This window comes from Tursiops truncatus, chromosome 6 (assembly GCF_011762595.2).
Source record: "Tursiops truncatus isolate mTurTru1 chromosome 6, mTurTru1.mat.Y, whole genome shotgun sequence".
Lineage (NCBI taxonomy): Eukaryota > Metazoa > Chordata > Mammalia > Artiodactyla > Delphinidae > Tursiops > Tursiops truncatus.
This window is the reverse complement of record NC_047039.1, coordinates 63,031,452-63,058,237: the sequence shown is the minus strand read 5'-3', so window position 1 is coordinate 63,058,237 and position 26,786 is coordinate 63,031,452. Positions and strand designations below refer to the sequence as shown.

Sequence of the window (26,786 nt, the reverse complement as noted above, 5' to 3'; positions counted from 1 at the left end):
TATAATTGCTTATAAATGCCTCTGCTAATATTTCAGAAAAAAATCAATTTAAGTATGTCAGCTTCACTGGTGGTAGCTGTGATTCCATTTTTCTCTGGTCCCATTTGCGGGTGTCATTCATGTGTGAAGAGAATCTTTTTGGCTGGGGTGATCTGCCTCAAACCTACTCCAAAGTTATCATTCACCACAAGTGCCACCACCAGAGAATTACGAAGTGTGCACTCAACAAGTGCACACGGAAGTGTGCACTGAAGAAGTAAATTACTCTGATCCTTGCCTACTATGGGCTCCACTCAAATCAAACCCAGCGTTTTTCTTTTAATTTTGATTCATTTTTCTTTTTAGAGACTAAAGCAAAGTTCAAAATAGGAACTGAAAAGTTTGGGGTTTTTTTGCGGTGGGTAGGGAAGCCTTCATGGTAGAAAGTGAGAGATTTACTGGTGATTTTTTTCAGTGCTTGTGCCTCTCCTGCTTCCCCCTCTCCTTGTTTTAGTTATCTAAAATTTCTTCGTATGCTTCATTTAAGCATCATTATTACATTTCTTTTTTTCAGCCTCTGGAAACCACTTAAATCCTTGTCTAATGCACAGACGGTTATTTGCATAAACATCCTTCTGTGCAGTGGGTAAAGTGGGAACTCTGTACAGAAATTCTGTACATGTGAGACTTAGGTAATTTAATAAGTTTGTTTACCTGTTTCTTAAATTCAGGCATCTAATAAAGATCCCTCCCCCCCAACACTTAGCTGCAGTGGGACACCCCTCAGGAGAGTCAGGGCGTCTACCTACCTTGACTTCTAAAGTGAGGACCGACGGGAAAACAGACACATTTTGTACCTCTGACAATTCAGCCTAAGTTGTTTATATTGGCGAGGGAATAGGAGATAAGCTAAAGAATGTAATTTGTCCTCCATCTGAAGATATCAGGGCGTGAGTCCTTATCGTTTTGCAGACCCTGAGTGTCTGTTGTCGAGATGCTTTCTGTTGATACAGAGAAAATCCATTCAGGCAACTCAGCTGCCTGAAGGACAGGCAGAACACCTCATGGTTAGGTAGTTGTGTTCTGGGCATGTCTAATTTTAGCAAGCTGCAGTCAGTCCCCTAGCCTCTGTAAAGAGAAGTTTCTATAATCTGTTGGAGGGAGGATAAAATAGACCCAGGCAGTAAATGAACTTGCAGTTTTTAGTTAGAAAGGAGTTTGCTTGTGACTGATGGGGGATTAGCAGGAAGCACATGGCAAGCCGACTTATCTGAGTGTTCGTGCTGAGTTGTATTAAACTGTGGAAACATTTTGAAGTTTGCTCTAGAAGAGTGCACTTCCACATTTGCCGGCTAATACAGTGCCAAATTTCCTTGAAAGCCTTTCTTTTGCTGTGGAGCTTTTCTGAAAAGCTGAGTGATTAAACTAGGCTTCTTTACCTTGGTGTCCTTTGTGGCAGTAAATATGACCAGAGCTGAGGGTTGGGCGCATAGCCACATTGTCTCATTGAATCCTCACTAGCACCCTGTGAGGTGAGTACTGTACTGTTATTATCCCCATCCTACTGACGAGGAGACTGAAGCACCAGGGGCTGAGTAACTTGCTGAGGCTCACACAGCCCGTAGGTGAAACTTATCAGTTATTTTGGAAAGACACAAGGTGCACCTTGTATCTTTTGGAGTTGTAGTCCTTTTGGAATTGGAGATTTGAATATCCAAGTCCACGCTTGGGTCTCTCTGGCTTCTCAATTTTAAGGGTCCTTCAACCGCATAAGGATGTCTCTGTATTAATGGATTAAAGAAGCCTAGCTGTGTGTATGCATCAGATCTAGTTCACAGTCATGGGCTGAAAATGGCTAGATTTGGAACTGGGGATATCAGACATGCTCTGGATACGTCCCTTTGATCGTATGGTTTTAAAAACAATGACTTGAATATACCTCGAGGAGTTGGCACACACTTCTACATAAATATTTATAAGCCATAATGCTAGAGAAGAAAACGCCCAGAGTAAGTGAAATGTGTACACTATTGCACTGGTATGGCTTTTATTGATGACTTATTTAAACTTTGAAAGGAGGAAAAACACTTTGAGAACTGAATGTAGGGTAATTAGTATGATATTAATCTTATCAGGAAGACCCGGATTTTCTTTTTATTAAAGGGCTTCAGTGTATTAAATCTATTATTTGGTGTGCTCATACAAATCCTTCCAATATTTTTAACCACCAGTTTCTTGAGCTTATTAGGGAAATTCATAGAATCACAGAGAATTAAAGTAATTGTTAGAAATCTCTATCTCCTCTCTTTTGGCTCAAGCAACCCAGATAAAAAATATCTATCCTGTTTTAAAGGCCTCGAGGGAAAATATAATAAAAAATGTCCCTCCATATCTCATCCCAATGCTTAACAACCTTAAGATTTAATGTTTAGAAATTGGTTTCTTACATATGGATGAAAGAAACTAAATCTGAAATATTATGAAAAGCTATGCATTATGTAAAAGACCTCCCATTCAGAAAAAGAATCAGAATGTACTTAGCTGAAAAGAATCTCTTTATTGTAATAGTATATCTACAGTGCCTAAAACAAAAAAAACAGAAATGCATTTTTCCCTCCAGAACTTTTCATCAATGCTAGAACAAGGGCTACAGATTACCTCAAGAAGTCTTAACTAGCCCTAGGTCTTTGGGAAAGTTTTACCTAATTTCAGAAGGAAGTGAACAAAAGACCAACAACACTACACACACACATGCTCACAGACACATATACTCACACTCACACACACTGTAGTTTCCTAAGCACTTTCTTCTAACTCTTCCAATTCCTCCTGTCAGAATGTTTGCTATCCTTGCATTGTCATTTAAGCCCACTTCTAACTGGTGTTTGCTGGAAATTGAATAAATGTGTCTACTTTTTCATAATGTATGTCTTTGTACGGTTAATTATTAAGTCGCTCTGAAGTATAGAGATGATTAGTTTTGTTACCATTTAATAATTTTAATATTTCTCTGGAAAGATATAGAAAACACTTGGAAGAATGCCCATGAGAGGTTTTAACATCTGCTTACTGAGTTTTTTTTTTTTTTTAATTTACTAACCCCTCTGGTAGCATCACTAATTTTATTTATAACTTTGAAGTAAGTAAAAATTCACCTAAGAGGAGAGATGGAACACTTATTTTAGGTCCAGACCTAGCAATCAATTTAAACTCCTGAAGTTGAATGTGGGAAATTGCTTTAAATTAACTTAAGTGCATTTTGATAAGCTTAATGATTGCGTATCCCTTTATTCTGATAACATGAGAAAAATGCTCTCTTGAATCTTAATATTTGCTAAGTTTTCTTAGGTGGAATGAGCAGATTCTTTTTTCCCCCGCACTGAATGTTTTCAGAAATATTTTCTAATACGTAGTAAAAAATTAAAGTTCCCTAGATGCACTGATGAAGCCTGAAATACAGTTTATAGGTCATTTAGGGAAAATGCGTGCCCCTTTTAGTTCACGTCAGAGGACTGGCGAGCTGCTGCCTATACTTGTAAAGCATGGGTTCTAACAGCAGGGCTCTTCCACGCTGGGATGGAGGGGGCTTGTGGTGTCGTTTGCGAAACGTGATTGATTTTGGGACCACACCCAAATTGCATCCGACTAGCGGGTGATTCCCTTGCTTTTTCAGAACCCTGAATGCACCTGGAATTATTTTTAAAATCCCGTTGTAGACCTACACTAAGAGCTGGCTGTCCATTCCTTAATCAGTTTATTACCTAAGAGTCATTTTGCGGCCATTTCCCTTTGGGATAGATGCCAGCTTCTTTTCTTTATTTTTTTCTTTTTTCTTTCTTTTTCCCCTTTCCTTTCCCCTCCGCCTTCCTCATCTTCCTCCCTTCCCTGCTGTTTTCTTTTCGTGAGACCTTTACTTGTCCCCATCGCCGGGCTCGCAGGGGGCAGCGGGCAGGCCGGGTATGGGCACGGGGTGCCTTTCCTCCCGAGCTGCCCATTGTCGCTCTTGTCCCGCAGGCCCGGGGCCGGAGCTGAGCGGCCCGAGCCCCCCACAGAAGCTGCCGGTGCCCGCGCCCAGCGGCCGGCCCTCGCCTGCGCCCCCTGCAGCAGCGCCGCCGCCCGCGGCCGCCGTGCCCGGGCCCTCGGTGCCACAGCCGACGCCGGGGCAGCCCTCGCCCATCCTGCAGCTGCAGCAGAAGCAGAGCCGGATCAGCCCCGTCCAGAAACCGCAGGGCCTGGACCCCGTGGAGATTCTGCAGGAGCGGGAGTACAGGTAATGCACCTGCCCCGGGGGTAAAGACGCTGTATTCCGGCAGGTACCACCCAGCCTAGGGGGTCCGGTGTCTGCTGGTGTTGTGGTCATTCTTTTCTGTGGGACCAGGGAAAGGCCTAAGGGAAATTGCAGAGGCCAAGACTCAGGCTTGAGAATGATTTTAGAGCAAAGTCTCAAGAGAAGAGTTTCTTTGCCACTGGGATGGGGGTGAGGACCCTCTTCTGGGGGTTCTAGGTTCCCAGGACTGTGCTTTTCACTCATTCATTTATGCACCCCTATGACATGCCAAGATCAAAAGTCCAGCCCGGAGTTCCTAAAGATCCAGGAAGGCCGTCAGCCCACACTTAGATGATGCACTTTCCTTCTGGTTTGTCAGTTTGTCCTTGAATGGTGACTGTAAGCGGCTCAGATGTTGAGTGTTCTGTTGGCCTAACCTTCAGGTTAATGACACATCTAGTGATACTAAAGCGGTACTTCAGTAGCATGATATAATGTCTTCTTTGATTGAGTTCATGCATTTGTTGGTCTGTGGCTTGGTCTAGCTTTTGGGCTAGGCCCTATGTAAGTGTCTTCACATGGGGTCCTTATTTAAACTCTTACTCCAAAAACTTCATTTTCACCTGATTTGGCACATTTATCTAAATCAGGGATTGGCAAACCTTTTCTGTAAAGGGCCCTAGAGTTTCTGTCGTAACTACTTAGCTCTGCCCTGATGGTGTGAAAGCAGCTGTGTTGGCCGTGTTCCAGTAAAACTTGATTTATGAGAACAGGCTACGGGCAGGGTTTGGCTGGCAGGCTGTAGTTAGCAGATCCTTGATGTACATGGTTAATGTCAACCAAAAGGAGAGTCCAGTAAGTACTGAGTCAAGATAAGATGAAACGAAGATCACGGTTTTGGGAGTTAGCCAGAAAGCATGCTCTGCCACTAATTAGCTGTGTTGCCTTCCTCAAGTTACATCGTTTTTCTGTGACTCAGTTTCCTCCTATGTTAAAAGAGGGTATTATAGTATCTTTTGTAGGGAGAAGATAAAATGATACAAGGACTGTCAGTACATATTAGCTATTATTATTATTTCCCCAGTATGATTTAAGTTAAAAGACAATTAGGGTTTAAAAATTATAGGGGATGTTAGTAAATAATGTCTAGGAGCCCTTATTTAAAAACATTACCTTACTCTTTATTGGAAAACACGTGACTTATCTGTTATTCTATTAAAATACTAAGTTACCAGCTTTAAGAGTTATTTCGAAAGAAATCACAGTAACTTGCCATTAAATGTGTGTACCTTTTTGGATGAAGAGTATAACTTTATTTTCACTGCTATTACTAATCCTCCATTAAGAGCTTTTATGTTTCTGTTTTCAGCTTTTCACATATCCCTAGAGAGCTAGATACCCGTCATCAATTGATATTTCAGTGTTAATAGGCAGATTCTGTTGGGTGAATAATCGCAGTGTGGTATAAAAGTCAAATATTAGCACTGTGTACTCATTTGGGGCAGAAAAACTGTATTCATATGCAGTCCTTTCTTTATGTTGCTATTGAATAAAAAAGTCAAAAGTCTTTTTTTTTTTTAAAGACAGTAAATGAGATAGAGGGGTATCGTTTGGTTACTCTGAAATTCTGACTTCCTAAGAGCTAACGTTATTTTCCCACCTTGAAGGTACAGAGCTACCAGTCCCTTTGTTAAATCATATGAACTACCCTCGTAACACAGACACTGTACCTAGAAATACATCCAGATTTTTTTCCCCCTTACTCATCCTATGTTGTGTGTGTGTGTGTGTGTGTGTGTGTGTGTGTGTGTGTGTGCGCGCGTGTACACGCTTACTGACTCCTAAACCTTCTTTTTTCATCTTTACCAGAATTGTATTTGCAGGCCTTTCTTGTAATGAGCTCATTTTAGCACTTTTTCTGAAAATGATCTTAAGGGATGGTCTCCCAAAGTATTCAGTATTAATCGGTACTATTTAGCCTATTCCAGTGTGTGGAAAGCTTTTGTCCTCCACACCTGTGTCAATTAAAAAAAAAGTATCTATCAGTATCTTTTAAATTGTAATCATTGCAGAAGGTGGTGGAATGGCTCTTTTTCATATTATTATTATTACTTGATAAATGTCTCCTCTTTTGTTAAGCCGCCTGGCTTTTGAAGTGGTTGATTTGGCAAGCCTGGGTTCACAAAGCTGGTGGGTCTTTTGGCCTGAAGTCTCCTGTGGCCATCTTGAGAAGAAGCTAAGGTTTACACTGGCAGGGTTTTGTAGGGGCATCTTTTGTCTTCTTCAGTTATAGAGCAGTAGCTGGCTTCTGCCTCTATGAAGATAAATTGTCCAGCTGCAGAGATTAGTTATATTTATCCCTTAAAAAGGGTTAGATTAAGTCCCTTAGGCACTTGTAAAAGACAGCTAAAAAACTCTTTTCCTTCTGCCCCTCTTTGAGAGAACGGCTTACTACCCTTTAGCACTGATAGGAAGAGTCCAGTGTATCTTTGTCTCCTGATTGAGGATTTGAGCAAGGTCTTTAAAAAAGTCTCTTTTATAATTTCATAAACTTGGTTTGAGCAAAAATCACCTGTCAGAAATTCTTTAACAGATGTTCGTTTCTTTGACTGTTGTAATATCACTTACCTTGCCTATGAAAATTGAAAGGAAATTGTCAGAATCTTAATTTTTTTTACTTTTAAGTCACTTGGCCGCTTTTCCTTATTCCTCATAAAATCAGAATTTTGACAGATTGATCTTTTTTCAGTAATAGCATAAATAAGTTTCTGCATATGAACACTTTGCCTCAGATCTATACAAGCTCTTCAGTTAAAAACATTTTGTTCTCATTTAAATTGGATCCTTTCTTTTAGACCAACCTTGTCTCATGATGGAACTGTACTGCTTTTCTCTGTAGTAAGTGTCAGTGACTTTTTTTTTTTTTTTTTTTTTTGGCATGCTTTTTTGGCCCTGTCAATGTGCCTAACTTCAGTTCTTCCATCTAGGATTAGAGGGTTGGTCAGAAGTGCTCCACGAATTATCATGTTAGCATGTAAATTACACAGATGTTTGTGTGAGAAAGAAATATATTTCACATTGAAAGGAGTTTATATCAGAAGAGCATCTTTGAATTATGTGAGCGCTCTTTGGTATCAAGTCAGAATTTAGTATGAAAGCAGTAGTATAGCCTCCTTGCCTCAGGAAGCCAGCATAGTCCCTTACCGTGTTTTTTGTCCTGCCCTGGTCTCCATTACAACCCTGAGAATTCCTTCTTAGAAATCACCAAGAGCCGCTTCCTCAGCAGAGTTGCCAAAAGTCAGTCTCCCTCTCTCTCTTTTTTAAAAGGTGTCACTCAGCTCCTGGAAGGAACAAAAGGTACCAGTGTCATTTTCTGTTCAAATCACTCTCCTACAGGAATCATAAACTTCTCCTCTGGACCTGAACAAATATCTGTCGCCTTTAATGGAACTCTTTTTCTTGTCAGAACAGTAAGCCCTCTTGATTTACTGTTCAATCTGTATGAAAAACCTGAGCGACCTAATTCTGCTTCAATTTTCTGTACCCATGAGGACCCTAAATGAGTCTCCCGCAGTTATGCAGTATTACATCTGTTGTTGTTTCGGGAAGTTTAGAATCCTGAATCTATCTCCTTATCGGGCTACCTGCTGAATCCCACTGATGGGAAGATGAAATTGTCTGGAGAGGCGCATTATTTAAAACGAAGATTTCTATTAACCACCACCCACACGCTGATAAAATTCTCTACGTAAAAAGAAGCCCCTCCTGTACCTTTGCTACTCCCCACACAAACACACACCGTGTGCTGAATCGAATGCATACAATTTTACTTTGGAATCTACCCTTCCTCTTCTCCTATAGTTTGCACGTTTGCACTTTTAACTTCTTGCCTCCCTTTCATAAAAGAAAGATTCTTTTGTGCTGGGGAATCTGAAATTCACTGACAAATTACTAGGCCCTTTGGGGAAGCAGTCATTTCAGGAAGAAGTGCACCCCTCCTAACCCCTCACCCCCTCCCATGCCCAAGTCAGCCAAGGCTCCATCTACCCCACTCCACACCTCCCCACCTCCCTACTTCTCCTCTCCGCTCTCCAACTCCCCCCTCTCCCGGTTCAGTGTGATTTAGTCTCTACACGGTCAGCCCGGTTGTCCTAAGATTATTTATTTAGGCCTAGTTCCATAGTCGTTTAGATGATTAAGGAAAAAGCAGCCATTCTTCTAATGTAGCACCTGACCCACTTTGTCAAACAGAGTAAAACACAATACCAAGGGATAGTTTGAAAACATTCTGCGATAGTCAAATGAAAAGGGTCTGCAATAAATCTAGAACCAAGGAAGCAGAATAACCATATCTCACCCTGCTGTAGTATCTAAATTTCCTTTAGTATGGCCTTAACGCTACACAAGTAAAATTATCTTGGTTTAGTTTTTTTCCCTTTAAATTATGTATTTGAGAAGAATCTGTAATCGATTTTTCTCTTAATATCCTAGTTGTTAAGATCCGTCACCTGTTGCTCTATTGGGGAATTTTTGGTTATGTGCGTATTTAAGAAATTGAATTGGCTAAAGAAAGTAAAGGTTTGTTTCATACAAAGAAAAATTTTAAACTGTGATGAGAATCCCATGAGTATCAATAGTAAAAGGAATGTGGAAGAAAGTTGGGAGAGTCTGAACAATTTGATCAAGAGAAGGAATTGATGAAAGTTTATTGTTGTTGCTTGAACTAACACATTTCTAGTCTGTTGCATGGTTAAACCATTTAAAAGTACTGTTGTTTGTGTTGGTATGCATAGTTGAAATAACACACAATAACGATAATATTAGTAATAACACATTATGATGGTAAATCATTTAGTAAATCAGAATTAATAACACGTATATACCCAATAAAAGAGGAATCTATCAGAATATTGTTGTCAATGAAGTCGATGAAAAATGATGCATTACCCTTACTATCAGTTTTAAAGTTTTGAAAAAGATATTTTATTTCTCTACCAAAGCAAACAACTCTTAAGTTTTTAAAAACGCCCTCATTTTGATATTTGGGCTATATGAACTATTAAGATATTTTGCAACATCTAAGTCACAGAAGGTTTTGCTTTTTTATATCAACAGACAGCATCATAAAGGTTGAAAAAAGCATAATATTAATTTTTAACAGAATCTTTAATTATCAATTTTTATAGTTGAGTTCCAAGGGAGTTTGCATTAGGAAGTATATTTTAATTATCTGCAGTATCGTTGCAGTGGTGTTTGTGTCAGGCCAGTGAGGGTTCCAGCCTCGGCTCTCTCCTTTACTGGCTCTGTGAAGTCCACATGTTTCTTAATATCTCTGATCTTCAGTTTTCTCTTCAATAAAATGGCGCATTTACCTTGTAGAGGTGTATGTGTGTGTGTGTGTGTGTGAGAGAGAGAGAGAGGGAGAGACAGAATTGTGCTTTAAATGCACCTAACTTAGTGGAGTTACTATTAGTTTAGTTTAACTTACTACCTTTTACTGTTCTTTCTTTGTCGAAATCTATTCCAAGACAGTTTTGCCCCAAATGTGGGGGGGAGGTCATTCTAAAAATAGATTTAGATGGCATGTAATTATTTGTAAGAATAGGATCCAGGTGAACCCTAAAACCAGTTTCTATGACTAACAGTAATAGTATCCCAAATGAATAAAGTAGTAAGTCTTATTTTCTATTCTGCCTGTATTGTGAGGAAGTACCTATAGTTCTATTTTTTGATGATGTCCAGAATGAGACTCCCCGGCAGTCCTTTTCTGGAAACTCTTAGTTTTTAAAAACTGTTTACTATTTACTGCTGCTCCAAACCTGATTTTTAAAAATGCCTAATTTGCCTTTTCTTTTCTCAAGCAAGCACTGCTCGCAGAGGAAATGGTTGTGGCCGGTAGCGCGCTCTCCCTCTCTGAATGTTTTGGGTTGACTGGTTTCTGTGACCTCAGCACCTAACACTGCTCTTGTTCACTCAGCTTTACTAGCTGTCATTGTCAGCACCTTGGCAAGGAGGGCAAATGGCCCCGTTGCCTTAGGACAGAACTAGAAGTTAGAAAGAGAACTCTGTCGTCTCAGCTCTGCACTCTGGCTGGCCAGGCGTTCGGGAGCAAGTCATATTTTCCTGTCTCATTTTCTCTCTCTCTTTGGAGGGAGCCATGGGGCTTGACTTTCCTCCTAGATGTATTCTGAGCCTTCCTTCCTGGCTGTTAGAGAGAGGTTGTGAAGAAGGCCAAAGTGTTAAGTAATATAGCACCTGTCTGCATTAATGCAAAGGTAGCTTTTCTCTGTTTAACATCAGATAATCTAGTTGGGTATCAGAAATCGGCCGTCAGTATCTGGAAGGTGAACTTAAACCTAAGGTTGTTGTCTATCATTTAAGACCAGACTGTAATGTATATTTCCACCTTCCCCCTCCCCCATTTTATTATCTCCGTTAGACTTCAGGCTCGCATAGCCCATAGGATACAGGAACTGGAAAATCTCCCTGGCTCTTTGCCACCAGATTTACGAACCAAAGCAACCGTGGAACTGAAAGCACTTCGGTTACTCAATTTCCAGCGTCAGGTAATACCTTTTCCCCAGCACATCTGAGGTGCAGGAAATAAATATAATTGTTCCAGAGTGTGATCTGTGTGTTTCCTTAAGTCGTTCAATATTGGTATAAAGATATAAACTTAGTCAAAGACTGTATCTTTTCGACCAGCAGCACAGAACTAAAAGGAATGAAGACTAACTGCTTATTATTCTGTTTTTCTCTTCTGTACATCAGAGACATTTTTTTCTTCCATATTATGGTTTCCAAAGTCAGAGTTACGGCATTTTGTTACTGTAGATGAAACCTTGAGAACAGATGGGATAGCTTATGTTTGCCTTTATGGTTTCAAAGAAAAACAGGAAGGTGATAGATCAGAGCTTCTTTGTAAAGAGAAATGTAAAATCCTAGCCGTGACTATGAAAATCATTTTAACAAATACGAAAGCCACTCAACTAAATAGCTCATTGTTTATAGAAATACATAAAACTGGTTTGTAACTGTTGATTATTCATCAACACCTACTTTTGGAGCATTTCATCACATCAGACCCCCATATTTGACTTATCAGTGAATTTGTATCTATTGTTCTTGCTGTGTTCTTAGCAGTCACTGATTAAGAAAGGCTAGCGTAGGGACTTCCCTGGTGGCGCAGTGGTTGAGAGTCCGCCTGCCGATGCAGGGGGCGCGGGTTCGTGCCCCGGTCCAGGAAGATCCCACATGCCCCGGAGCAGCTGGACCTGTGAGCCATGGCCGCTGAGCCTGTGTGTCCAGAGCCTGTGCTCCGCAACGGGAGAGGCCACAGCAGTGAGAGGCCCACATACCAAAAAAAATGAAAGGCTAGCATAGTGCTCTATTTTATAATTGCTAAATCAGTAGGAGACTAGTGGAATGAAGTAGAGCTAATTTTCACTTTGGCGAGTTTTGCCTTCTCACCCCAAAGCTTCAGGTCCCCTGGTCATCACACAGCGGCATTTAGCCAAAGGGGAAAAGGAATGCTTCCTCGCCCGTCAGACGGGCTTGTTTGGTGAAGGTCTCGGGGCATGCAAAATGAATAATGAATGACTGAAAGTAGTTTGGAAGTACTGAATTACATGACTTGGTCTGTTGGAGGATGTGAGTAAAATCACAAGGCCATCCCTCTTGCTATTGTCATAGGAACTTGGAAATACGTTTTGCCTCGTTGGTTATAGTATCACAAGAGGGGCATCATGGTGGCTGGCGGCTACTTGACCATAGGTTTGTGAGAGTAGATTAGAGCTTAACTTAAAAACAAAAAAAGAAAAGAAAAAACTTTCTGCATTCCATTTGCTTCTTTCTTACAGGTAACTTCATAAAATGCCTTGATAAGCTGTTGAATAAAATTTTGTTAAATGAGTATTTTCAGGAATAAGATTAGATTCAAATTAGCTTCACTATGCTGGATTCTGATTGGTTTCTGGTTTTTGCTTCATATTATTGAAAAATCTGTTATCTGTGAAGTTTTCCAATGAAATTAGCTGTAATGGATGCTGATTTCGGATTCAGTCGAATTGCTATTTCAGTACATGTGTCCACCCCCCACCTTTTACCACCACGTAACATACAATATGAATGAAATACTATATTTCTGATCTAAAAGAAGTCCATAATACAGTAAAAAAAAAAAAAATTAAGTATCTTGCAAAGAATATCATTGTTAGGACCGGGAGGAAGCCCAAACTAGTATTTCCCGTCTTTTACATGAGATGATGAATTAGCACTGTTTGCATATCTGCAGCTACTTCACATGAGCAGGAAGTAACTCTTCTATTCTTTTTTGCCCAGCGTTGTTCACGTTAATCTTTAAGCACAAAGAGAAAGTTAGCATGACACTTACAATGAAGTAAAAAAATGTAAAAAGCTTATTAACTAATTAATATCATTAGGATAATTAAATAGAGTGAATCAATTTATTTAAAAGCCAAGACATCCTCTACTTACTTACTGATTTATTTTCTTTACTGTTAACAGTGCCGTACTTGCTCCCTCTCTGAATTTTTTGGAAAGAAAACTTAGAGCATCTTTGAAAATACCATATACATTCAGCATGATGTAGTCCCTTTGTTTCCTAAAAGGCCAACTCTGATGGAGAAACTCAGGGAGTCACCATTCGGCTCCACAAAATGGAGGGCAGGGGACGACGGGGGTCTGGCCTCTGTCTGGGGAGGTGTTCTAACTGCTCCCCTCTTGACAGCTGAGACAGGAGGTAGTGGCCTGCATGCGACGGGACACGACCCTGGAGACGGCCCTCAACTCCAAAGCATACAAACGGAGCAAGCGCCAGACCCTGAGGGAAGCCCGCATGACGGAGAAGCTGGAGAAGCAGCAGAAGATCGAGCAGGAGAGGAAGCGTCGGCAGAAGCACCAGGTACTTGGGCCTGGGCTCTGGGTGCCCCGCCGTTGACAGAGATGCTAACCAAGAAACTGGGTGGAGTCAGAACCACTGAAAAATGGACAACTGCGGGCAGTGGGGACATCACAGAAAGGATCCTGGGAGCTTACGTAGTCCAACCACACCATTTCATAGATGAGGAAACCTAGGCCCAGCCAGAGTGGTAGGTGACCTCCGCAAGGACATGCAAACGGTCAGTACAGGATAAGGGGGTGGGGGGGACCCTGCTTTCTGAATTCCAATCACGTGTCAAATTCATAACCCCATGGGACGCTGCTGACTGGGTAGGCACAGGCGGGTTTCCTAGAGCAAAGTCCTGGGGAAGAGGCAACTTGGAAAGAAGAGGGCAAACCGTTATTTTTATCACAGATATAAATATAGTATCCGGGGCTTTTCGAGGGCCCAGTTGAAGGTTTCACAGGGGCAGATATTTTAAAACATTCCTTTCTAGGGATTTGGAAATATTTTGATGTAGGACCTGATCTCGTGTCGTAATCCTGTGAATTTTACTTGTTTTTCTGTGCTTAATTTAGTGCCTTGGTTAAGTTTCGTTTTGAAAAGTGTTGGACTTAAGCGTCAATAAGGTTATAAGTTTCCCCTTCTTTATTTAAAAAGTGGATACAAAAGATGTATGGCAATTTTAGCTTCCTATAAAACTTCTTTTGAGGGACAATTCTAGGGTATTTAAGGGAGAGCAGAAGAAACACTACTTCTGTAACACGGGTGTAACTGGAAACACCCGTCTCCCTGAGGTTTATCTGGGAGTGATTTGCTTTAAATTTTATCATCCCTGTTTTGCAGGTCTCTCTCAACCTTTGATCTTTCCATTTTCACGTGGCCACACCCTCAAGGCCGGGGAGGCTTCTCTTCCACCGGCTGGCCCCAAAACGAACTTTGAGACGTCATCCTTCCCACCACTACATAGCCCACACCTCAGCTGTGGAGACACACCAGGGCACCTGTCCCAAAATAGGTTCTAGTCCCCCATGGGTGTTCAATACACAGAGTTTCCCTGTACTATGATGAAACCTCAAACGACGTTGGGAACTGAATTTTAAGCCTTCTCTCTTCTCCCCGCTTTGGATCCCTTAGGAATACCTGAACAGTATTTTGCAGCATGCAAAAGATTTTAAGGAGTACCATCGGTCTGTGGCTGGGAAGATCCAGAAGCTTTCCAAAGCAGTGGCCACTTGGCACGCCAACACTGAAAGGGAGCAGAAGAAGGAGACCGAGCGGATCGAAAAGGAGAGAATGCGGAGGTTGATGGTAAGGGGCCTGCCTACAGGAACCCAGGAAAATGCTCCCCTCACAGCCATCTGCACTGAGAATGTTAAACATGCTGTAGTAGAAGGAGAGAGTAAAAGCTGCTTATCAAATCTACTAATCCATTCCTTTGAACTTCACAGGGATGGAGTAAAAATATCTTCCCTTTCCTAGACAGCGCAGTGCCACAAACCTAGGGCTACCACTGATGAGTATAGCGTTTCCATGTCCTAGGGTGGCACTGTTATTCAGATGATAGCTCTTTTTTTTTTTTTTTTTGCGCTACGCGGGCCTCTCACTGTTGTGGCCTCTCCCGTTGTGGACGCGCAGGCTCAGCGGCCATGGCTCACGGGCCCAGCCGCTCCGCGGCATGTGAGATCTTCCCGGACCGGGGCACGAACCCGTGTCCCCTGTATTGGCAGGCGGACTCTCAACCACTGCGCCACCAGGAAAGCCCCAGATGATAGCTTTTTACATAAAGGCAGGTACTATATTTTGGAGGAGTTTTGATCACCAGACCTGGAAGGATGCAAATGGCAGTTCTTTTTAAAGTGTTGCCTCTTTGAGACTAATGACACAAGTTGTTTTGAATGCATGTCTCATGAAGTTGTGTCTTGGAATCTAAGAAGTTCTCTTTTTTTGAAGCCACTGGTGCTTCAAAATTCTGGCAGAAATTTTTCTCTAACAGTTTAAAAAGTGATTTTTAAGTTCATTTTGAAATGCTGCTTTTTTGATCATAGCCATGTTATTGTCAAAGGCTATTCATGGGTCATTTCTTTTCCACCGTTACTTTTTAATGGATATATAAACACAGAAGGAATTGGTTTATATCACTGGCCTGCGTATTTGAGTTTATTGGCCATTTATTTTTGGAATCGGACCTCAGAGCACACCGTGGATTTTAGAAAAGTGTGTGTAATGTATATTGATAGGAGACGTGCACATTCTATCTGGGATGTAATGCCTGGGTACTGGATGAAGATAAAATCATTAGCCTCAACCCATAATTATGTCCCTGGAAAATTCCAAATGACATAGTCTTCCTGGCTGGTATTACGGTTTGCGTTTTTTTTGTCATTAATTTTTTTGGATTTCGGAGAGTGAACACCATATTTTAAAAGGCTCTGTGTCCGAGGTCTACTAAATCTTACCTTCTACCTCCCTCTCTTTTTTGGGGAGGGAGGGGACCAGGAGACGGCTAACTAGCTGGGGAGACCATTTTATAGTATTTGAGCAGGGAACAGTCAAATTTGTCTGATTCAACTGAAGTGAAACTATATTAGAACTTCAGTAACAGATTGGCTTGACACTAATGATTAGGCATTTGCAAATCATTAATTTTCGCAATTAAATGATGGAATATACAGATAACAGAGACACTGAAGTTTTTTTTTTATCATTCTTTCTTCAAGTGAGATCAACCATAACCAAAAGCAATTACAGTTATAATAGCATTTGAGGTTCATGCTCATCCGTGGGGCAGACAGCAGCCAGACGGAGTGATGAGGCTGCTGTTACTCGGGCAGATGCTGGAGGGACAGCCCTGGACTGAAAAACCTAAGGTTCTCTGTAAAGAGCTGCCTCTTAAAAGATTTTGCAGTGTGTTCCTTTTATCCTGCATCACATGAGGAAGATATTTTTGAGATGTCCTTTTATTGGGATGTATAAAAAGATTTCTCTGGAAATGACCCAGAGTGCATCAGTTTTTATTCCATTTAACCTCATAATATTGCTTAACAGGAGGTAGAAGTGGGAAGTACTGTGTCTGTTTTATGGCTCAGCACTGTCAGGCTTCAGGTGCTAATGAATTGTCTCCAGTCATCTGGGCCCATTATGCAGTGCTGACCAAAATCCCTCCCAGTCAAACACATTTTTTATAAATTCATTTACTTATTTAGTTTTGGCTGCGTTGGGTCTTCGTGGCTGAGCGCGGGCTTTCTCTAGTTGTGGCGAGCGGGGGCTACTCTTGGTTGTGGTGCCCGGGCTTCTCATTGCGGTGGCTTCTCTTGTTGCGGAGCACGGGCTCTAGGCAAGCGGGCTTCAGTAGTTGAGGCACACGGGCTTAGTTGCTCCGCGGTATGTGGGATCTTCCCAGACCAGGGCTTGAACCCATGTCCCCTGCGGTGGCAGGTGGATTCTTAACCACTGCGCCACCAGGGAAGTTCTTGTAATGCTTTTAAGTATAAGAAGTTATTTGTTCAAAACCTATTCAGTTCCTTGCCTCTGGAAGTACTTATTGAAATATTTATGAATGAAAAGCTACTATGTCTGGAATTTGCTTCAGGACAATCCAGTTTGGGATTGCAGGGAGGAGATGGGGGAAGGGCTGCAGCGAAACAAACGGGAGTCATGGGGAGTTAATTTTTGTTGCTTGGTGTTGGTTATATGAGAGATTATACTACCTTCTCTACTTTTGATTATATTTGACTTTCCAAAATATAAAGTTAAGAATAAGTTTCAGATGGTGAATCCTCAAATTTTAACACTTTTTGCGCAGTTAAAGGAACACAAAAGAATGAAAAGTTGGCTCAGAGTGCTTGATCACACCACACAGTTGTGTGTGTTGACCTTGCCGTGAACTCTGGTGCCCCGGGGCATAGGCATCGTGCCTCCGTGTGTTCCCTATTCCCAGACAGGGTGCGAGAACTCGGGTGGCCGGAATCATTCGGTGTGCTGCGCGGACCACCGAAGTTCAGACCATCAAGGGGAGGGATGAGTGGAAAAAGGTGTCGTCTGCAAACTTTTATTATGTTCTGATCACGCTCTTCTTTCCTTAATAGGCTGAAGATGAAGAGGGCTATAGAAAACTGATCGATCAAAAGAAAGATAGGCGTTTAGCGTACCTTTTGCAGCAGACGGATGAGTATGTGGCCAACCTGACTAATCTGGTTTGGGAGCACAAGCAAGCCCAGGCGGCCAAAGAGAAGAAGAAGAGGAGGAAGAAGAGGAAGGTGAGCACCTGAGTGGCTGTGGCTGAACCGGGGACGTGTGGTCGCCGACCAGTTTTAGGCACGTCTTGCCCTTTAATGAGTACTTCCTACTACTCTAGTGGGAGACTTAGATGATTATATCGCAAACATTGCTGATATAAATGGGTTGATGTACTAGGTGTACTAGGCAACATTTTGGAGATGGAGGCATGATGGACAGGATGTATATTTGGCTCGTATTTCCACTGTTTCACCCAGCATTCAGAAACTAAGTACACACCGTCGGTAGAAAAAGGAAAACCATGGGCACAAAGAAATGTTTGCTCAAGTGCAATGCCAGCGAGGCAGGGGACTGCTGAGTTAAGAAACTGGAGTGAAAATGAAGACGAAAATGCTATGTTCAGATTGAAAGGAGCCAGAGGAAGATGGAAAAGATAGCTTTGGGATACTTTTAGAACATACTTCAGCCTGTTTCTTTGGACAGACAGCGATGCCAAGATTGTTCGCTCAGTTCAGCTGCCCCGGTTTTACACTAAGGTAAATGTGCAAGTCAGGGTTTTAGGTCATTACAGAAAACAGTGAATAGTCTTATGTAAAATAATCCAATTTATCATGAGAAACGAAGGGGTAAGATTTAGAACCTCTACTCTGCAGATACTATATCTCAATTCAAGGGTAACCTGTAAATATAGAGCCTCTTTGAAGCTTAAGTAGTCTGCTAATATAGTTCTCGGTGTATATTTTGTTTTCACGGTCAGTTCTGATTGGCCCAGGTATAAACATCAACAGAAAGTCTTCGTTAGAATTGTGAAGATTGAGGATTGGTAGCGTTTAATCATTTCTTCTCTGCACTGAATAATTGCACAAAATGTTTTTCAAAAAAATAATTAATTTCATGGCTCCTGAATTCTCATACCTGTTTCATAATTAAGGAGGAGGAATAAGTGATTGAAAAGGCGCCTTCTGCACCTGATTTCTTTAATATAAGATAGCTTCCCTTATTGTGAAGGTGAACAAGGGATGAGTCAGGGCTTGCATTTCGACATTTCTTTGGTGAGGAATACCTCATTTTCTTGTCAAGGTCGCATTATAGACTTTGCAAAATTCCAGCTCCCAATTTCTGACTTAACGTTGGCACGTGGCAAGCAGATAACAATTCTGTCATATTCCATAGGTGGACCCCATGAAATGGCCATTTTAGTTTTTCCTCATCCTGAGGCATATTTTGCAGAGACTGTCACAAAAAGGTCACTGTTAGTGTTTTTAGTACTACCATTCGTAGTCTGTGTTTCTTTGTGATTAAAAGCTAATGGCTCAGATATGAGCTTCTGGCTTTTAATTAATGGACTGCTGCAATAGTATTAGATTGTTATATCATCATAGGCAAAGAAAGATACATAATTGTGTTGTAATGATTATGCCTTTGTTTTTATGTTAATCTGTACAGAGCAGGAACCTGTCAGTATTTTTCCTGATGCTGCCAGCACTGCATCATCTGTAGGTTGACTCTCTACCTCCAAACTCTTGCTTTCAGGTTTGCTAATAGCACTTACTCTTTCTGTTTCATGTATATGCTCAGAAAATATTAACTGAACACTTACTATGATCTAGGCAGGATGCTAGATGCTGGGGGAGAGAGAGTGCAAGTGGTGAGGAAAAGCACTCTTGCCCTCTTAATTAATTAGAGAGAGAGAGACAGACATTAATCAAATATGCACCCAAGTATATAATTATAAACTGTAATGAATGCTGTGAAGGAAGGCGGGGAGTAAAACTGGGACCTGGTTTCCTGGCAAACGAATAATAGGTACCCAAGCGACTCCAGTCTGCCTGGTGGCTATCTCTGGGCATCTTCCGCTGATGAGTTCACATGATGGAATGTGCAGAATTATTAGTTTATTAGCAGCCCTCTCCCTCTTCCCTGACATGCTCTCAGGATGCCTCGCATCTGAGCTCCCCCTGCCCTCAGCAGGACCAAGGAGATCAGGCCGTATTTCCTTCCTGGGCCATCTTGCTGGGAGACCTTGGATAAAGAAAGGACAAAAAGAAACTGGGCTCCTTCCTAGACTTTCCTGAAAACTGTCTCATGGGGTTTTAAGACTTAGTTCAGAGTGAGTTACCCAATTTTAGATGTACCTTAATTCAAGTGCAAAGAAAATGGATGCTTTCAAAAGCTGATTATTTGACACTGTGGATTACCTGGAGTTCTTCTTCCCTCCATTAGAGTGAATGATTGAGAGTTGTTTGTTCCAGCTTCTCTGTGTCAGGGAGGGAACCTGCATGTGGACACTTAAAAATTCTGTGCTGTCCCTTTCAGCATTTCCCGTAGAAGTGAATATCTTGCTGTATCTATCTGCAGGTTTTGTTTTGCTTTTTTTTCTAATTAAGTAAGGCATCCCTAAATCTTTGTTTTGAGAAAGCTTCTTTACTCAGTGAACTAATAGCATTGAACTGGTGGCAACACTTGTAGGACAAGATACAGGTAACTTCAAGAACTGTGCCATCAAAGATAAGTATGGTGGACCTTGGAAAAGGGCTACTTTTTTACTCAGTGTTAAACTAGTGTATCATTTTTTTAAGGAATTGCCCTGGTGTAACAGAGAAGGCCTTTTTCTTTCTTGGGGAGTTGATCAGGTTTACTTGGTGTTAGTGAATAATAGAGTGGGTTTCCTTTAACTTCTCAGGACCTTGCTTAGTTTTGCTCTTCTCACCATTAGAGCCGCTTCTATGAAGTATACATTTATAAATCATTCTGAAACTTCTCGATCTCAACCTGGCCTTCCATTAACGCCCTTGAAGTGGAAGAAAAAGAAATAAGCTCTATGTATCTACTTAGGTGTTAGAGGAGGAATCATTTTTCAAGTATTGAAATATCTGATTAGGTGACAGCAGTCTCTGCAGTGTGACAAGATGAATACACTGTTATGGGTACTTAGCATGACCTGGAGGTCTCCATCCTCTGCCATGCGAGTTCTCTTATATCTACTGGGGGACTCCAGGTTGAAATGGCGTCATATACAAATAGGATCGAACGTGCTAACTTACGAAATTGGACTACTGTCTAAAGCACGTTTGTACGCAATCTCTTAAATTCATAACTGCATAAGAAAACATAGAACACTAATTTGCTGTTATTCCCTTGTAGGATATTTCATTAAGAGATCTATTACCCAGTGCTTCAGTCTCTTGATCTGTAAGAAGGTGACAGGAACAGGACCTATAGCCTAGATTTTTGTTGTGAGGCTCACATAGGAAAGTTTATCTAAAGCACTTCGAACGCTCCCTGGGACATAGTAAGCGCTCAGTAAATATTAGTTGTTTTATCAATCAGTTCTGTGGTATAGATGTAGGATCATGATTGTTGAAATGTGGTTATAGGTTTTTCTGAAAATAAAGTCTTCTTTTTCCCCTTACTGTATGTTCTCTGTGGTGTTGAGAAAATAAGTGGCCACCATTTTTTTCTAGGTGAGGATCAATTAGATATTATCAGGTAGAATGTCTTTTAGGACAACGACAGGCTCCTTGACTGTGGAGGCCTGCAGTGGGAAATGAGGATTTCTTATTTTTGGCAGACTCTGCTTCCCTCTTCCTCCCCAGATCCTAGAAAGAGAATTTTCTAATTATTTGGCCTATAATATCCAAACAATAAGGTATTTCTTACAGAGATTTAGGGTATGTCTTTCCTTAAGCTGTGGTTGGGAGCCCATGCCAGCCCCCTAACCCACACACCTACTGCTGAAAAGTCTGGTCATTTAAGAGGTTCAGCTTCCCCAGCTATTGACTTTAGGCCAAAAGTAAAGTATAAAGTATTTAATCCCCTTCCCCCAAATCTTTCACTGGGGTGTATACCAACAGAACGACACCCTTGGTATTTATTGTGACATTTCTTGGAAACCCATGATACTAATGAGAACGTAGAGAGTCCACGGGGGAGTGCTGTGTCAAATGACTTTTTCATCATGGTCTTTCTTTCTGAAACTTATTCTGTTCTCTTTCTCTCTCATCAAACACTGTTATACGTGAATCTGTGATGTTTTGGAGGGGGGACCTTTCTGGCATAGTGTATTGATCAATATAGTGACAGGAAGATAGCCAACAATTAGAGAAAAGCCCCTCGGTATAATTTTCAGTGAAAAGAGCATCAAATGCCAAGTAGTAATGCTATTGAGGCATTTATTTTAAATTTGAGTGACTCTCCAGTCCCTCTCAATTCTTTTACCTCCTTTCCCCAAAGATGATTAGCTTATTGCAGTTTGCCTCCACAAGGAGATTTTTGTAGGTGAAAGAAAGGTTCTAAGGCAATTCTGGGCATTTGAGTGTAGTGACTATTGTAAAGGTAGGTGAACACGATGCCATGATGGTTAGATTTATTTGATAAGTTCAGTGTCAAAATGGGTGAAACCAGAAATTTGGATCAAAGTCCAGCTTAACTGGATTGACCAGTTACTTGAGTCAAAATGTTGGAATTGGTTTTCTCTGCAAGGCCCAACTTAAGTAATGTGCAATTGCCTGTTAATTTGATATTCTTGGGTATTTTTTTATTGCCTGATCACCTATCTTAATGCTCACAGGTCCTCTTAAATGACAGTAAAAATAACCCAAGTGGTTTCTGAAAATCTTAAGTTTCCCTCGAAGCAGAATGAGTCTTTAAGATGCCAACACATTTGAATGATGTTTCAGCATATTATAACACCTGCTGGGGGATAAACTGTGTTCACTTTATAATACAGATTGTAAAATATTTGGTACAAAGCTGTTTTCTTTACAGAGTGAGGCTGTTTGTGTCCTGTGTTGTGGTAATCTGCATAAAGTACCCCAGTGAGGCCCATTTTCTTGAATTCAGCTTCCACAGGGTTTTCATGTTTGGGGATATCTTTCCCTCCACACAGCGCTGTTGATTATTTTATACAGCCTCTGCAAGGAAAGTGGATAGCTGTGCACATAGCTTTGTTCATGAACATTCCTAAAGGAAGGGTATGAATTGACATCAGCCTTCACCGGGAAGCCAGATTGTCTTTCGTTAGGAGTAATTTGCTTCACATCCGATTCCATAATTACATTCCTCCCTCCCCTCCATGAGGGTAATTAGTTCTCAACTTTTTGTGGATAGGAAGAAGCCAGTACAGAGTTCCTTATTCCTGATTAGTGGATGAACTGCAGTCGGTTTTGTTTTTTTGTGTTTGTTTTAATCAGTGGAAATAAGCTCAGGCATCAGCCGGCAACATTGATAGGATGTGTTTGCAGTCACATGCTACAGATTCACTGTATATGAAATTCTCTCAGGCAGCCGTGGCCACATCAGCTGCAGGCCATCCCACCAGGTGCTCAGAGTCTGTCCCAGGTTACTCCAATATCGTAGTACCGGTCACAATCTGTTTGGAGTTGACCTTGAGCAACACACAAAGGGAATTCTGGCAGCGGAAGAGAATTGAGGGTTAAGCACCAGTTTGATGTGAGAATGTGGATTTCTGAAAGCATACCAACCAGAGATTGTCCCCAAACTGAAGGAATTCAAAGCATGATGGGAGAACTTGACACCTCTTGCTGTAGAGTAGACTGCCATCTGGCTTCCACCTCCTAGAATAACATAGCCGAACTGGGTATAAGTACAGGGCACGCAAAGGGAAGGTCTCATAGAGCACCAGTTCAGCGAGGAACGCGTGTGTGCTCTTAACTCTTATGACTTGCACATATACTGTCACCTAATTAAAATAATGTTAATTGATTGCATGTATGCTAAGTGGGAAGTGTTGTTCTTGGCGCATTCATTCATTCATCCTTCAAATATTTATTTAGTGCCTTTTAAGTGCCGGGACCCCTTGTAGGTATGGGAATACATGAGTGAACAAAACAGACAGAAATCCCTGACTTCGTAACCTTATGAAGCAGTTTTCAGACAGTGCTATAGCCCGTTTTATATAGACATAAAAGAATAGCCCTCGGACTATCACTGATTCTTTTACATTGTGGAAATTGACACTCTCAGTGGATATTACATGTCACATTGGATTGTACATATTGAAATAGTGATCCAGTCCTGCAGCAGCCCTATGAGGTAGGGACCGCTGCTGTCCCCGTTTTACAGAAGAGGGAACCAAGACACAGAGACTTGGTCGAGATCACACAGCTAAGTACTCTTGCACAGTGACAGAGCTGGCATTCAAACGCAGTTCCTCTAATTCCAGAGCTGACTTTCTTAAGTCTGATATTACATTGCTTCTCAACTTTGATACCAGATAGAAATTTAAAAATTAGTTTAGAGGAATTTAAGTAATGGAAAGGCCTTATTATGAGGCACTTTTTAGATAGCAGCCTATCTAGTCTACAGCAGATTCACAGAAGAGTATTCTTTAGAATAGTTTTGATTCTGTTATTTATGGTCCTTCAAGCTTTTTAATGTACTATTCATTGAAATAGTGATCCAGTTCCACTAGCTAGATATTGGAAAATTGGCTTATTCGTGGTCTCATCTGATTTTCTTTGTTGGCCAGATTTGTAGCTAATTTCTGATTTGTATGGAAAGAATGGTAGGATTAATTGACTTTCTCCCATTAATTAAAAGAGTTGCCTGAATATAGTGCCTGAGAATTCCAAAAAGGAGATCTTCAGGGAGGCTGGTAGCGGGGATGGTCCCTTTTCTGAGCCTTTCTGCCATTGTTCCCTGTATCCCTAGCCCAGACATAGGGATGCTTTTCCTTGATGGTCATTTCTTGTGAGCTTGTAAATATTTTCGGTTTGGGGTGGCATAAATAGAAAATTAAATTCTTGGGAAATCATAACCAAGGAGAGCATTTCATTTCCTACTCTTTGGCAGAAGTGCTACATTTTTTTCTGCCTTGTGTTTTGGCATACTTATATACATGTATTTTTTGCAAGAAAATTATCAAACAACTATAAAATTTCAGACATTTACGGGAACTGCCCTTCCTCAGTATGGACCAAAGGCTGGATTTTCACCACTAAACATTTTCTGTAAAAGCTGTTTTGTCAAGAGACAACTGAGTTATTTTCATGGGAAGCAAAAATGTATTACACAGTCAATGCCTTAAGTAAACAAAGTGGAATTAATATTGATTCTGTATCATTATGTATATTTTTAATTAACTAAAGAGCCCAGGGGAGGAAAGCTCATTTTCTTAAATGTCTTGATAAAAGAAATGACTAAAGTGTGTTTGTTTGTTTGTTTTTCTTCTAATCACACCACACAGAATAACTTTAAAATAAGGATTCTTTAAAGGTGATGTTAAGGATTTCACTTGTCGAAGAGGTCGTTATAAATGTAAGAAATTTTAGACTATTTTGTGTCTCTTGCAGATGAGGCTCTCTCGGGTATGTACAAAACGTGACATAATCCTAGCTTTTCATTTAGGCTGCCTTTGAGGCACATAAAGGTTAATGGGCTAAGTTATTGGAATATTTAAGAAACGGAAGATGACAGAATTTTTCATGAGATCACAGTATCTGCATCAAATTTCCCCATATACCCACTGTGGAAATACTGTATATTATGAAAGCCAATTAGGTAGAATGATAAAAATTCAGAGAACTCACAGAATTTTGTATGATTTTGCATTTTTATAACCCAAGAGCGGTTCAGAATTCATTCTTGAGGGGACATTTTTAGGCAACTTGCTAAGGGAATGGGAAAATTGAGCTGATTACGTCAGGATTTGTCTTCATAGTGCCAAACACAGGGAGGGACATTTGGGATTCTGACCTCTGTCCCGATGCTGCCACATCTTAAGCTGTTGGGGTCCTGGAAGACACAGTCCAGCCATCCCTAGTGGGTCAGGCCTGAGTCACACCCAGCTTTCACTGACCCCCTGCAAGTTGCCAATAAAGTACACAGTTTGTCTTGTCTCAGAGAGTGAAGAGAAACACAAAGAAAAGGCATTAATTCCTAAGCTTTGTTGGATGATGATAAGCAGTAATGAATTACCGTTATATACCACCAAGTTGCCATGAGGTCCTTCCTGTACCCACTTTCTTGGTTTACGTGTAACATTTGACATTGTTTTGCAGAAGGCTGAAGAGAATGCAGAGGGGGAGGAGTCTGCCCTGGGACCAGATGGAGAGGTAAGGGATTTTGCATCCGTTTCTGCTGTGTTCTGTTGAATGATACCCTGCCATACCTTGCTGCACCATTCTCTGTGTATACTGATTTTATTTTGTACTCTGCTATTCTTTTTTTTTTAAACATCTTTATTGGAGTATAATTGCTTTACAAGGTGTGTTAGTTTCTGCTGTATAACAAAGTGAATCAGTAATACATATACATATATCCCCATATCTCCTCCCTCTTGCGTCTCCCTCCCTCCCACCCTCCCTCTCCCACCCCTCTAGGTGGTCACAAAGCACCGAGCTGATCTCCCTGTGCTATGCGGCTGCTTCCCACTAGCTATCTGTTTTACATTTGGTAGTGTATATATGTCCACGCCACTCTCTCACTTCGTCCCAGCTTACTCTTCCCCCTCCCCGTGTCCTCAAGTCCATTCTCTACGTGTCTGCATCTTTATTCCTGTCCTGCCCCTAGGTTCTTCAGAACCATTTTTTTTTTTTTTTAGATTCCATATATATGTGTTAGCATACGGTATTTATCTCTTTCTTTTTTTTTTAACATCTTTATTGGAGTATAATTGCTTTACAATGGTGTATTAGTTTCTGCTTTATTACAAAGTGAATTAGTTATACATATACATATGTCCCCATATCTCTTCCCTCTTCATCTCTCTCCCTCCCACCCTCCCTATCCCACCCCTCTAGGTGGTCACAAAGCACTGAGCTGATTTCCCTGTGCTATATGGCTGCTTCCCACTAGCTATCTATTTTACGTTTGGTAGTGTATATATGTCCATGCCACTCTCTCGCTTTGTCACAGCTTACCCTTCCCCCTCCCCATATCCTCAAGTCCATGCTCTAGTAGGTCTGTATCTTTATTCCCGTCTTACGCCTAGGTTCTTCATGACATTTTTTTTTCTTAGATTCCATATATATGTGTTACCATACGGTATTTGTTTTTCTCCTTCTGACTTACTTCGCTCTGTATGACAGACTCTAGGTCCATCCACCTCACTACAAATAACTCAATTTCATTTCTTTTTACGGCTGAGTGATATTCCATTGTATATGTGTGCCACATCTTCTTTATCCATTCATCTGTTGATGGACACTTAGGTTGCTTCCATGTCCTGGCTATTGTAAATAGAGCTGCAGTGAACATTGTGGTACATGACTCTTTTTGAATTATGGTTCTCTCAGGGTATATGCCCAGTAGTGGGATTGCTGGGTCGTATGGTAGTTCTATTTTTAGTTTTTTAAGGAACCTCCATACTGTTCTCCATAGCAGCTGTATCAATTTACATTCCCACCAACAGTGCAAGAGGGTTCCCTTTTCTCCACA

The 26,786-nt window shown here is 41.1% G+C and overlaps 1 protein-coding gene across 6 annotated transcripts in view; it reads left to right on the top strand.

Moving 5' to 3' along the window:
* SMARCA2 (SWI/SNF related BAF chromatin remodeling complex subunit ATPase 2) overlaps positions 1–26,786 on the top strand; it is a 172,865-nt gene that overhangs the window by 27,316 nt on the left and 118,763 nt on the right. For all 6 annotated transcript variants that reach the window (XR_012332534.1, XM_019934753.3, XM_033858132.2 and 3 more), the window contains 6 exons: positions 3,994–4,249; positions 10,686–10,812; positions 12,996–13,169; positions 14,286–14,459; positions 17,237–17,407; positions 25,409–25,462. Coding sequence is in view for 5 of the 6 variants with exons in the window: in XM_019934753.3 (XP_019790312.1) it covers positions 3,994–4,249; positions 10,686–10,812; positions 12,996–13,169; positions 14,286–14,459; positions 17,237–17,407; positions 25,409–25,462 (956 nt within the window). In the remaining variant the exon portion in view is untranslated. The remainder of the gene's footprint in view (positions 1–3,993; positions 4,250–10,685; positions 10,813–12,995; positions 13,170–14,285; positions 14,460–17,236; positions 17,408–25,408; positions 25,463–26,786) is intronic.